The 13,948-nt window shown below is 42.8% G+C and overlaps 1 protein-coding gene across 2 annotated transcripts in view; it reads right to left on the reverse strand.

Moving 5' to 3' along the window:
- Positions 1–13,948, reverse strand: part of Mypn (myopalladin) — a 94,370-nt gene that overhangs the window by 44,342 nt on the left and 36,080 nt on the right. For both annotated transcript variants that reach the window (XM_076917194.1, XM_034524828.2), the window contains 4 exons: positions 9,657–9,832; positions 7,813–7,864; positions 4,442–4,553; positions 2,980–3,051 (listed from right to left, as the gene is read on the reverse strand). In XM_076917194.1, coding sequence (XP_076773309.1) covers positions 2,980–3,051; positions 4,442–4,553; positions 7,813–7,820 — 192 coding nt within the window. In that variant the 5' untranslated portion in view covers positions 7,821–7,864; positions 9,657–9,832. The remainder of the gene's footprint in view (positions 1–2,979; positions 3,052–4,441; positions 4,554–7,812; positions 7,865–9,656; positions 9,833–13,948) is intronic.

Consider the following 13,948-nt stretch of genomic DNA (forward strand, 5'->3'; position numbering starts at 1 on the left):
ACTATATGACTTAGCAGTGTCAATAAGAGATGACAAAAATAGGTTTACTGACACACACACACATATATACACACACATACGAATGTGCAAATATACACATACATACATATACACACAGACATATATACACCTGTACATATATGCACACACATACACATTCATCACACATACACACACGCACACATATACAGAGACATATACACACTTGTACATATACACACACACATACATCACACATACATACACATATACACATATACACACAGAGACATATATACATACACACATAACATCACACATACATATACACACACATACACCATGTACACATACATATACACACATATACACACAGAGACATATATGCACATATGCATATACATGCATGCACACAATACACAGACACACACAGTCCATCTACAATTGCACTCCACAATTCCTCTTCAGAGTCTTCTATCTACTAAATCATAACATGGTGGTTTCCTACTTCCAGCCTTTCACAACAGTGAGGCTGAAACACCAGAGGCAGAATATTAAGTGAATTAAAAAAAAATAGATAACTTATTCATAAGGAAGTGTGTCTAATTGACATGGAAATGGGTAGACAGAGATCACTCTAGACTCCATGATGGGTTTTGGGAAGCCATCTTGGATGATCTCATACAATATGGCGGAACTCCCCTTCTGGGACAGTTGTGGATCTAGCAAGGCTTATCTTATCGGTATTGCTAGAAAAGACCACATTTGCCATTTTTCTTAAAACAAGGCTTCCTCATTTTGGGCATTCTAGAGATTTGGGGGTAGATAATTCTTTGCTGGAGGGCATGGGCTGGCATCCTGCACTCACTGTAGGGTGCTTAACAATATTCTGAATGTCACTAGCATGGCCCACTCATGTGACAACCAAGCATTTCCAGACATTTCTAATGACACTTTAAGAACAAAGTTAACCACAATTAATATCTATGGCTCCAACCATATTTCTTTTTGAATAAAAACCTCCGCGGGCCTACATGTACTGTTCATACTAAGAAGAATATTGTGCAGATACGTTTAGTTTTCAAAATACAAAAACTCCGATGTGATTTATTTTTCATCTTTGAATACATTGTCTTGGGCAACGGTGTATGTTATACACATTGTTAGAAGTGAGAAACCTGTTTTGACTTCTAATCCTGTCATTAACCAGTCCTGTGACACTGGCTAAATTTTATATTAATCTCTCTGATCCTCCTTTGGCTTTCTTTCCCTTTGTAAACAAAAAGCTCTGACTGAATTTTCAAGTTCAAAATACAAAGACTGTGTGATTTAGAATTTGACGACTCCACAGTTGCTAATACAGAACAGAAGAGCAAGCTCTGTGTCCTAAGCCAGGCTTTATGTTAAATGTCCTAAGATCACTTAGCTCTGTTTCTTTGAGCACCAAAGGCAACCCCCCAACCAGATTCTCCTGAAAGTCGGGATCCATCTCTAGAAGAACAAGTGGCCAGAATCTTGTCACGTGATCTCCAGGAATGACTGCTTGATGGTCGTAAAGGTCAGTGTAGTTAGCAGTGAGTACACTTCCCTCATTATAGAAACTGTCATTAGAAATCAGAGACTTGGGATGACGTGGAACTGCACAGTCTACGGCCCGAGGAACAACATGCTTAAGTTTTACAGTCACATCTGTGATACGTATCTTACCAGTGATTCTCCGTCTGTGAGATTGCAGCAGGAAACACAAAGAGAATGTGAAAGACTATTACCCAGTCAGAGCAGGCCTGACTGACAAAACAATGGAGGCAGCTCAACAAGGAAAGATACCCCCAGCTCTACTCCCTGCTCCTCCTCCTGCAGGGGACATGACCCCACCTCTCCCCAGTTTCCAGGGTCCTCCGTGCCCTGGTATGCTGCCTGCATCCCATATGATATACCCTCCCATGATGCCAGTAGTGACGGCCTTCCTCCTCCTGGGATGATGCTCATGGGACCTGCTCTAAGAATGAACGAAGGCCATCCATGGGAGGATACATCCCCGTGATGCCCAGGCCTCCCCCACCTGCCTTACGAGGGTGACCACTCTGCCTGGCGTGACTCAGCCAGACAGATAAGAGCAGAAGGTTCTTTATCAGTTTTGTGTTTCTTGTTCTGTTTTACCAGGAGATTGCTGTGCTGAGCCCGAGTGTTTTTTTTTTTTTTCTAGCTGCATGACAAGGAAAACTACCCCCTTCCTAACAGAATAGTTTTGAAAGGGAGGAGTGAGATTTAAAAAAAAAAAAGTGTGTTTTCACTTGCAGTGTGAAAGGTGGAAATAAAATTGTCAGCTGTTTTAGTGCAAAAGAAAGGAAGGAAGGAGAAAAGGGAGAAGGAAGAGGAAGAAGAGGAAGAGGAGGAGAAAGGAAAGGAGGAAGAAGAGGAGGAAGAGGAGGAGAAAGGGGAGGAGAAGAGGGGAGGAAGAGGAAGAGGAGGAAAAGGAGGGGGAAGGGGGAAGAAGAGGAGGAAGAGGAGGGGAGGAGAAAGAGGAGGGGAAGAAGATGAAGAGAAGGAGGAGGAGAAGGAGAAAAAGAAGGAGAAAAGAAATGAGACTTGGAGATGGGCTGGGGATAGAACTTAGCTGACGGTCTTGCCTAGCACACACAAGGCCCTGAGTTCAGTTCCTAGCAATGAATAAAATTGGATGTAGCAGTATGTATACATCTACAGCCTCAGTACTCAAGAGGTTGAGGTAAAAAGAATCAGAAATTCAAGCTCATCTTAAATTACATAGTAAGTTCAAGGCCAGACTGGGATATATGCAATCCTAGCTCAAAAAAGTAAAATAAAACCAATAAACCTAGGTCTGGCTATAATACCATAGAAACTTCCGAAAATACCTTAAGTCCTACATTGTACTCCCAAATGACAAATCCTGAGATAAACTCTGCTGGTCATAGGTCCTTTGTCTGGGTTCCACGGTGTCTAAAGCCCTGACGGACAGAAAGAAGTCTTATCGATTACCTTCGTGAACACCGGAGCTGCGATGATGGGTTTCCCGTTCAGGCCTTGCAAATAGTTGGTAGGACTCTGACACTGTTAGAAAAAAAAATCAGCAATAAGGTCACTGTCACCAAGGTTACTGAATGGATAGACCTAAAGATAACAAATCTACAGGCCTTGTCACATAACATTAGCTTCACGTCAAAAGACCTTGTTTTCTAAATGCATGAATCATAGACTTGAGATCGTAGACCAAAGCTATTGCATTTCTTCCTAGGTCAGGCTGGCTGTAAAATACACTCCCCCAACCCCCTGTAGGTCTGTGTAAGCCGCCTTAACCTGAAGGGGGCTCATCAAGTCCCTGGGGCTATACAAATCACAGTTTAAAGACCGATGTAGGGCTGGAGAGATGGCTTAGCAGTTAAGTGCACTGGCTGCTCTTCTAGAGGTCCTGAGTTCAACTCCCAGCACCCACATGGTGGCTCACAACCATCTGTAATGGGTACCCAGTGCTGTCTTCTGGTGTGTCCGAAGACAGCGACAGTGTACCCACATACATGAAATAAATAAATCCTTAAAAAAAAAAAAAAAGACCAATGAATTTGGATTCGAAGTTGACATCTGTATTACCGAAGAGGTTAGATAAGCAATCCTGAATATATTTTTTAAGATTAATACATTAAAATATATTTAGATCACCACCAGCATGCAGCAGATATACTTAGTATAATTTTGCATTTTAAAGTGTATACATAAATAAATAAATATTTTTATATATGAATAGCAGATGCCTAGAAGTCTCCCCCAGCAATTATTACTGCGGACTAGCGATTTTTGAGGAACAGGGGTGTAGAGATAGAACCTTGACTAAAGTAGTTTTTTTTTTTTTTTTTTTTTTTTTTTTGATTTTATTTTAGTTTTAGCTATTGTATAGGTCTGTATCTCTGTTTGTGCATGTGCCTGCTAGTATCCATGGAAGACAAAAGAGGCAGCTGGATCCCCAGGAGCTGGAATCACCGTTGGTTGTGAACCCAAAGTACATGCTGGGGACTGAACCGGGTCCTCTGCAAGAGCAATATTTAATCTTAACCACTGAGCTGTTTTCTCCAGCTCTGGCTAAAGTTTTTACTTAATATGCTTCTATACATTGGGTGTCTTACACTAAACATCATCACCAACTTGAAAGATGTCTTTGTTATTTTTTCTAAAACGACAACAACCAACCCATCAGCTTCCTGCTTGTCTTAGTAAGGAGAATCATTCCAAGTTCCATGAAAGAACGGAAAGATTTACGTCCATTGGTTCACATATGATTGGCACTTTTTATAAAACGGGGGTGTAGGGGATTAACTTGTCAAGTGTCTCTTTTCCTAGAATGTTCCCAAAGCCATCAGAAGCCCATGTGGCAGAAGGACAAAGTGATTATCTTAATGACAGATTACACATGAGGAGTATGACCCTGCCATGACCTAGATTCTTGTACCTGCTGGACGGTGGACACTCTGGGCTGGGCCACCAAAGGCTGGACTTGTGCTGCTGGAGGGACAGCTGCAGAGGTGGCAGGAGGTGAGGACACCTCATTTGGCTTCTGGATTCTGAGAAATTATTAAAATATAGATTATAAAACAGAATTGTATGCGCGTGAAAAGTCTCTCAGCAAAACCAGTGGTGTCGGCACTGCTTATAGTTGGATATAGTAAGACTTTGACAAGATCCTACAAATATCCACCCGCATTCCATTGCTATATGTCTACTGGGCAGTGCACACAGGAAGACAACTTCCTTAGCCTTGGATTCCTTGCTTGGGGCACAGCCGGTGAGTCAAATATATCAACAGTGTGTGACCTGAGGGTCACATGTGATGGACACAGTGCAGGCTGGAGATGATTTTTAACGATTTATCTTGCTGTCACTGTCTCTATTTCTTTCTCACTTCTTTTTTCTTTTCTTATTTTTCCCCTCCTCCCTGTCTCCATTCTTTACTTTTTTTTTTTTCCTTTTTCTTTTTTTAAAAATGGGGTTTCGCTGTGTAATTCAGGTTGGCCTTGAAGCTACAGAAATCCACTTGCCAGTGCTGGGATTAAAGGTCTACACCACTAAATTTAGCTTTCTCATTCTGTCTCTCTGTCTCTGTTTGTCTCTGTCTGTCTGTCTCTCTTCCTCTCTCCTCTGTCTTTCTTCTGGCTTTGAACTAGCTCTGTGGCAGAGGGGGACTTTGACCTTCTGATCCTTCTATTCTACAATTACCTTCTGAATGCTCTAATTAGAGGCCTGAGCCCCCATGCCTTTTTATGTGTTGATGGGAACAAACCCAGGGCTTTATGCACACGGGACAAGCAAACCATCAATGGCTTCTTCTCTTCCCATCTCAAGCAAGAAAAGAAGGGGGGGGGGGGAAGGCCAGGCTTTATAAATCTTTATTTCTGGAATTTGTCCTGGCAAAAATAAAAATATCTTAACGTCAACAAGCTCTTCAAATATATACAAGTTAAAGAAATTTGAACCAGGAAGTACTCGTGAGAAGGATGCAGAAGGAAAATTAGTTTTCTGAGAAAGATAGAGGCCTGGGGATCTGGCCAGAGGACCTGACAAGAGAAAGAGCCTAAGGCAGAGGGGAAGGCTCTGGGTGAAAGATTCTTGTTTTCCAAAAGAGCCCTGGGAAACAGGAAGCACTGGGCTTAAAGGGCCCCTTGTGATCTTGAACCTGGGCCTCTCACCTATTGCCCATGAGAACAAACAACCACTGACCACTGACAGTGGACTATTCTTTCTTTTAGTCTGGATGTTGCTTCTCAGCTTCTTCATCTCTAAAATGGGTACATAATCATTTGGCCGGTAAGGCTTTCAAGAAGGTTAAAGGAGGTAACTCCCACCAGATGTTTCAAATGTCCTCACTTTCAGCATGCTCGGTAGAGATGCTTGTGGGATCCCAGTACAACCAGAGAGGACATACGGACACAGAATGAATTTTTCTCCTAGACAGGCAGCATGTATTCTAAGGAGCAAAATTGCATGTCTTCCCATACTTGTTCAGTTCTACAATAGAAGAGTCTTTTTTTCCCCCTCTCATGGCTACTGCATAGAAAGACTGTTTCCTAACCTTTGCTGTATCCATGCGTGTCCCTAATGATGACTTCCTGGACATAGCCCATGAGGGAGAGTGGGTATGTGCAGCTTAATTCCAGCACTCAGGAGACAGAGGCAGGCAGATCTCTGTGAGTTCCAGGCCAGCCTGTTTGTGGTTACAGAGTGAGTTCCAAGACAGCCAGGGCTGCACAGAGAAACCTTGTCTTAAAAAAAAAAAAAAAAAAAACAAGGTTGAGGGAACTAAAGAGAAAGGTTGGTGCATTCCTAGTTCCTTCCTCTCACGCTAAAGAGATGGAGGCCATATGTTAGCATGAGGTGAGGCAGAAAGCCGGATCTGGCCACCAGAGATCCATGGTAGTGCACTCTGGTGCCAAGTACACTGAGATGCCTGTTTGCCAGACAAATCCTGACATGTATGTAAATAAGAGATATATACCTGTGGGGTTTTTTTGTTTGTTTGGTTTGTTTTTTTTTTTTGGTTTTTCGAGACAGGGTTTCTCTGTGTAGTCCTGGCTGTCCTGGAACTCACTCTGTAGACCAGGCTGGCCTCGAACTCAGAAATCCACCTGCCTCTGCCTCCCAAGTGCTGGGATTAAAGGCGTGCGCCACCACCACCCGGCGTACCTGTGTTGTTTACGTCGCAGTTAGTTTGCTCTCTGTTGTATACAATGGAAGCTAAAAATCTCTGCTGTGCCAAGTGAACTTAAAGCAAATGGATAAATGTGACCTCCCTCGCTCACTTACTGAGTCTTGCACACCCAAACTTGTACCCATTGTTAGCCTTTGTAGCATTTGAGCAACAAATAAAATAGAGCTTCTCCTCTGTGGGGAGGGCAGGATGTGCTCCCCAGCTTCGTGAAGCCTTTCTTGGTCTCTCTCTCCTCCCTTGACCAGCACTGAGGCCAGTCCTGTTCAGTTTATGAATGGTCCTGTTTCACTCTACTTTATTACTCTTGGAATTTCTTTCTTTCTTTCTTTCTTTCTTTTTTTTTTTTTTTTGGTTTTTCGAGACAGGGTTTCTCTGTGTAGCCCTGGCTGTCCTGGAACTCACTCTGTAGACCAGGCTGGCCTTGAACTCAGAAATCCGCCTGCCTCTGCCTCCCAAGTGCTGGGATTAAAGGCGTGCGCCACCACTGCCCAGCACTCTTGGAATTTCTTACCCTACTTCCTGTACATGACCTTCTACTAGACCTTAAATCTTGTACAGGCAGGAAGCCCATGGTTCTTCTAGGTATCTACGGTATCTAACGAAGTCCCTGGGCCACAGCAGGTGGTCAATTGAAGTTGTAAAAAAACAATGGATAAAACTATTCGGTGCCACTGGTTAGCAAAAAGGCTAAGACTTGCAAAGACATTTCTATTGTCTGAAACTCGTGGCAATTCTCCTGCCTCAGCTTCCCGAATGTTGAGATTACAAGTGTGCTTCACCACACCCAGCTTTATAATTACTATTTTAGAATGTACTTTAAAAAGTTGGGGGATATATATACATATATATATATACATATATATGTATATATATGTATATATATTTTTTAATCCTTTAGATAAAAGTATGATGATATTCATAAGGGACATTTCATTTTTTTTTTAAAATGAATTTGAATCTGGAAAGATTCAAATTAATCTGGCAGGCAAGATGTAAGCAAAAACAAACGGAGTCGTCCCTCATTCTGTCCATGTATATGTACATATATATGTTTTCTTGAAATGACATTAAATGGAGGTTCTCTTGGGGTCTGAGAATGCTTAGGCTGTTAGAATTACCGATTCATCTCTTCTTTGTTAGGGTCCCCTTCTGAGTCAGAGGAAGAGACTCCTGGAGAAAGGAAAACAAGAGACGGGATTTTTAAGTTGTTCATTTACTAAACAAACTCTTAGGCGTTCAAAGACGTAAAAAAGAAACTTAGACTCAGGAAGGGACCTAGTGGTTCCTCACGTGAACATCCAATCTGGCAAAGGAGGAAAGTCGGCTAGTGAGTATTACAATGTTACAGTTCAAATGAACTGGACCACGTTCTGAATCCCAGTGCGTAAAACACCTGCCAAGGTCTTCAGATTGACAGGGCAGTCTTTGCAGGCACTCCCTTGTGTTCACAAATCCTCACAGAGTGGGTGAAATAGGGGATTATTCCGGATTCCAAACATTTTGGATGTAGGTGGGGGCTCTTCCGTCCTGTCCTAATATTAACAAGTCATCCTTCATCTTAGGGGTGGGAGTCTTCCAGGTCTAGATGCCAGAATGGAAAGACACACAAACATCAATGCAATCTCAGTTCTCCTACAGATGCCTGAGCCTAGATTGCCTTCTCAAGATAGCAAACTCCAGGAATGTACAGTTTAGCTAAACCTGGAGGTATTTGCTCCAAAACCCTGAGGCTAAAAAATGTCAATCACATTCCTGCCGGTGTATTTACTCACTAAATGTTTGTCAAATGTTCAATATGTGCTTAGTTCTGTGGAAATTATCAAGAGATGGAAATATGGAGGAAGGAGACCACCTTGGCCTTGCAGTCTTCTCGGTAAATGAGTGTTTATTCCATGATCATATAATATGCAAGGGATTTGTACAATACTTAAGGTGTTGAATAGGCAAGAAAGGGGACTAGAGACTAGTGCCCCAGATCAAGCCCAGAGGACAAAGCAAATAGGATCCCAGGCTTTTAGGTGTCCAAGGACTACAACTTAAGTTTTCCTCTAAAATGACTCCGGTTGAAACCGCCTTCCTTTCCAAAGCTCTCAGGTGGTCACCAGACATCTAAGCCTGACTCCTGACATGTCTATTCTCAGCCAGCAGCTAGGGAACCCATTATGTTATGCCATGCCCCTCCTTAGAACCTTCCAGAATGTCCTGTGTTACTCAAAAGCAAAGCCCTTGAAGTGACAGAAAAGGACTTAGGATCTGCTCACCTGCCTCCTGGCACCCCAACCTCACCTTGAACTTCAGGCTTCGTTTGCTATTACATTTATCCTTGCTTTTTTTGATTATTATTATTATTATTATTATTATTATTATTATTACTATTATTATTATTAGAGTGTGTGTGTGTTGTATAGGCATGCATGTAGGTGAGAGGGCAGCGTTTCTGAGTTGGTTCTCTCCTCCACTGTGGGTATTAGTGCTCAACTCAGGTTCTGGGTTTTTATTCACTGAGGCATCTCGTTGGGCCAACACTGGTTCATTTCTGTCAAGACTGGGACTGGCCTTCTCTTACTTCTGAGCTGCCACACTTGCTGATTTCTCTGCCTAGGTGATTTTTCCCTTGACTCTCCTGTGGCCACCAAGTTTGCCCTCAAATGTCACCTGGTTAGCGAGGTCTTTATTGGTCACCGAATCTAAAATTATAGCTGACAAACACAAAACTCCTATTCATTTTTTTTCCTATTTCTTCTCCAGTGTTACGTATTTATCATGGTTTATCTCATTTGTTTGGCGTTTCTCCCATTATAGTGGGAATTCATCGGCATAGCATCTGAAGAGTTTCCTCTACTTGGTTCGTGGCTGTTTTCCTCAGTGTCTAGATGGGTAGAGAAGCACCCCCCCCCCCGCAAATGCTTATTTAATTACATATAATTAGAACATGTCCCGCTCCAAAAGTATTTAGCTGTACCTTCTATGTAAATCTCAGCGGAAGTTGAATCTGTCCCATAGATGTTGGAAGCAAAGCATGAGTATCGTCCTGTGTCCTCTTCGAAGGCTTCGGCGATGGTCAGGGAGTGAAGGTTTCCTGCCTGCACGATGTGGATGTCTGGAGAGTTTTCAAGCTCCTTACCTTCACAATACCACCTGCAACGACACAGCGGAAACCGGAGCGCAGTCAGGGATGGTGGGATTTACCTGTAATCCCAACACTCAGGAGGTGGAGGTGGCAGACGTTCAAGGTCGTCCTGGGCTACGGAGTGAGGTGGAGGTCAGTCTGATCTGTAGGGGAACCTGCCTCAAAAACCAAACCAAACTAAACACATAAAACTGAATAATATCAAAGGCTCAATAGCAGAGATAACTCCAGCTGTTTCCTGAGAAGGAAACCTACAAGCTTTGAGTCAGAATTCGAAGTAAACCTCTGGTTTGGTATTGTTTGATTGTAACAGCGAGAAGAGTTGGCAATATTCAAACCACACTGATATTTTACTCTGGGAGGATCAGAGGTTAAGAGCTACTGCTAACAAAGAAGCCTAACTCCAGTTCCAAGGATGGAGCTCACAACCACTTGGGATTCTGGCTGGGGGGGGTGGGGTGGGGGGAATCGGGTGCTCTTCTGTTCTCCACTGATGCTGTTTTGCTACATTGTGTACAAACGCATACGTATACACACATGTTTCTGTTTTAAGAATTATACAACTGAGAGATGTTGAGAAAACCAACACTGTCAATCACCTAGCTGGGTCTGTGATACTGATGTTCATTTCTTCCCAATTTTTTTATAGTATGTATCAACTGGTGCTTCATCTTATCTAGGGAGCCTCAAAGAGTTGGAAAGTGCTTACAATGTTGGGTGCACTTACGTTGTATCTGGCACTACAAGAAATTTAATTTATTCTGTTACTATTCCTCCTTGGACTGGCCTGCCCTGGTAGATAGCCCAAGTTAAATGGTTCTATGGGTGATGCATAGTTTGTTTGTTTCTTTTGTTTGTTTAAGACAGGATCTCACTATTGTAACCCTGCATGGCCTGGAACTTACTAAGACCAGACTGGCCTCAAACCAAGAGGTCTACCTACCTGCCTCTGCTTCCTAAGTACTGGGATTAAAGGTGTGGACTACATGTCTGGCTGATCTTTTATTTAAATTCTATATATTTAGTCAGAATCTTTTACTACATATAGCATAACAGGTTTTTTTTTTTTTTGCCAAAAGTTTATACAAAATAGTATATGAAATATTTAGGGGCTGGAGAGATGGCTCTGTGGCTAAGAGTGCTTATTACTTTTACAGAGGACTGCAATTCAGTCCCAGCATGCTTATAAGGTGGTTTATAACAGCTTGTAACTACTCCATCTCCCGGGGGATCCAACATCTTTTTCTGGCCTCATGAGCACCTGCATTCATGTGCACAGACATACACATAATTAAAAAAAAAAAACCAACATGTATCTTTAAAAATAGAAAGAATAAAATGTGGAAGGTGCCTGGTAAGAAAAACAAATGTTGAAATACAGTTTCTCACATAACAGTTTTGAAAAAAAAATCTATTGATCACTTTCATATATATTAGTGATAAGAAAAGAATAGCATATCATTCCAGCTGGTTCATGGTGGTGCACACCTTTAATCCGAGCACTTGGGAGGCAGAGGTAGGCACATTTCTGAGTTTGAGGCCAGCCTGGTCTACAGAGTGAGTTCCCAGGACAGCCAGGGCAATACAGAGAAACCCTGTCTCAAAAAAACCAAAACCAAAAAAAAAAAAAAAAAAAAAAAAAAAAAAGATTTATCTTATGTCCTGAAAGTTCTGATTGTCTACGATCTTTCACTGAGTCTCTGTTTTGAAGTTCTGTTTGTCTGCTAATTCCACTGGATTGTCAACCTTCACAGGGATAGTCTGCCTTAGCAACTTAGCAAGGACAGTACCTTCTGTATTCCTGAAGCATCTGCAGAGCCTAGCACAGCTCTGTTGACATTCTCCTTCATCATCTTATGTCACCCCTCAGTGCCAAGCACACCTCCATCTCCAAATCTGCTTTCTCAGCCTTGACTGAGTCTCTCCTCTCCTCTCTCAGCCTTGTTGACCTTTCTACTCTGTGAGCCCATTTGAGCCCTTCTCTACACAGGTATTTATGTATTCGGTGTTTCCAACCATAGGGGATCTTATTACATCTGTAAAAAGCTTTTGCATGGGAGAACATGCCTGCCATAGCATGCTTGTGGAGGTCAGAGGACAGCTTGTGGGAGTCAGCTCTCTCCTTACACCGTGCAGGCTGCAGGGATTGAACTCAGGTCACCAGACCTGGCGACAGGTGAGTCATCCTCCAGGCCCTTCACAGGGTCTTACTAGGTATCCCAGTTTGGCTTGAAACTTGTTATATTCATCCTGCCTCCACCTCTGAGTGCTGGGATTACATGTACGTACTCCCACATCTGGCTTCACTGTGGGACTTGTGTGATCCCTAAAATCATCTGTCCCACATCTTTACTAAGATACTTCTCTTTGGGGCTTGGTCTGGTGCTGTGTATACAAATGTTATATTCTGTACTCCAAGATCTGGTTGTTCCCAGAGGAGAGAATTCTCACATACACCAGCCTTGGTTATGGAAACCTTGCTCCCCAGTTTAAAGTTAATTGGTTAATAAAATGCTAGAGCCTGAGATTGGGCAGGAGAGAGAGAAAGGCGGGACCTGAGGATCAAGTGAGGGTTCTCAGGAGAGACCAGAAGAGGAAGGAGGAAGGAGCCAGGGGGAAAGGATAAGGTCACCATGAGGATAAGGTGGCCAGATGGATCATGAACACAGACCATGGGAATGACTCAGGTGAGACTCAAACAGGAAGTAACACGGGACTATGGCTGGAAAGTCAATTTCAAAGCTTACAGCCTGCCCAACGTAGGTTCACAGCTTGTAAATAAAATACCAGGTTCGTGTGTCTTTTATACAGGCTAGCTAGAATAATAACTAAGTTTTACATAAGTCTTGCTAAGTGAGACCACTGCTCAAATGTCACTTTCTGGGAGAAGCTTCACAGACCCTTTTCCCAGGATGGTCTCTTTCTATTCATTCTATCATCGCTAACCCAGGCATTAGTTACTTTCGGGTGGCAGGGACCAAAACACCTAGGCTAACAATACAAAGGAGGAAGGATTTACCTTGGCTCACAATTTCAAAGGGTCTAGTCCTTGCTTACTTGACCCCATGCACTTGGGCAGAACGTCATGACAGCAGGAACAGGAGTCAAAAGCAGGCACCAGGTGCCACCTCCGAAGCTGCTCCCAGTGGTCTACTGCCTTCAACTGGGCCTATTTCCTAAAGTTTCTACTCTTCCAACATGGCAGCAGGAGATAGATGACCATTCAATACATGAACCTATGGAGACTTTTATAGCCAATCCACAATATGTTCCTCTGTCTTTCTCTCAGTATCCCTTACTATTTGAAATCACATAAACTTACTTGGTCACCGTATGTCCCCCTTCCCTACATTGTAAAGCCTACACCACAGGCAGACTTCATCTGTCATAGTTACCATGACAATGCCATCACTTATAGCGGTGCTCTGGTATGTGACAGTACTCTGAAAGTAAGTATTGATGGACTAGCAAACAGAACGACGGAGAGCATTCGTGGTTGATGTTTTGTGGGTGTTTGCCTCCTCACATTTACTTCTCATCTCTGAGCAGCAGACACAGGACCTGCGACTGCCAAGGACAGGTTCACACACTCCCTGGGCGAACAGCTAACCCAGACTGTGAGGAGTGGCCGTGAATGAACCTGAAACACTGGCTTTTGGTCAAACACCGTGTAATTAGTGCATTTATCATCATTACTTTCCATTTGAAATACCCAGAAAATGAGACTAAAAAGATGTTCTTCCCTCCCTCCCTCCCTCCCTCTTCCTCCTCCTCCTCCTCTTTCTTTCTTTCTTTCTTTCTTTCTTTCTTTCTTTCTTTCTTTCTTTTCTTTCTTTTTTCTTTCTGTTCCTGCACAGGCGTGTTGGAATAGTCTCTTGAAGTCAAAGCAAGTTTTAAAAACTTGGTAAGTGGACAAGGATGACCTTGAATTCCTAATCCTTCTGACCCCACATCCTGAATGCTGAGATGACAGAATAAAAGAACTTTTTAAAGGCAGAGAGCCACAAAAACTAAAAGAACTTGAAGAAAAAATGAGAGCAGACGCTAGCCTTCAGGCACCGCCGTGGGAAGATGGACAGAGGAGAGATGTCAATCCAGCATTTCCTTGGGGCTGTCAGTGAAAG

This window comes from Arvicanthis niloticus, chromosome 20, assembly GCF_011762505.2.
Source record: "Arvicanthis niloticus isolate mArvNil1 chromosome 20, mArvNil1.pat.X, whole genome shotgun sequence".
NCBI lineage: Eukaryota > Metazoa > Chordata > Mammalia > Rodentia > Muridae > Arvicanthis > Arvicanthis niloticus.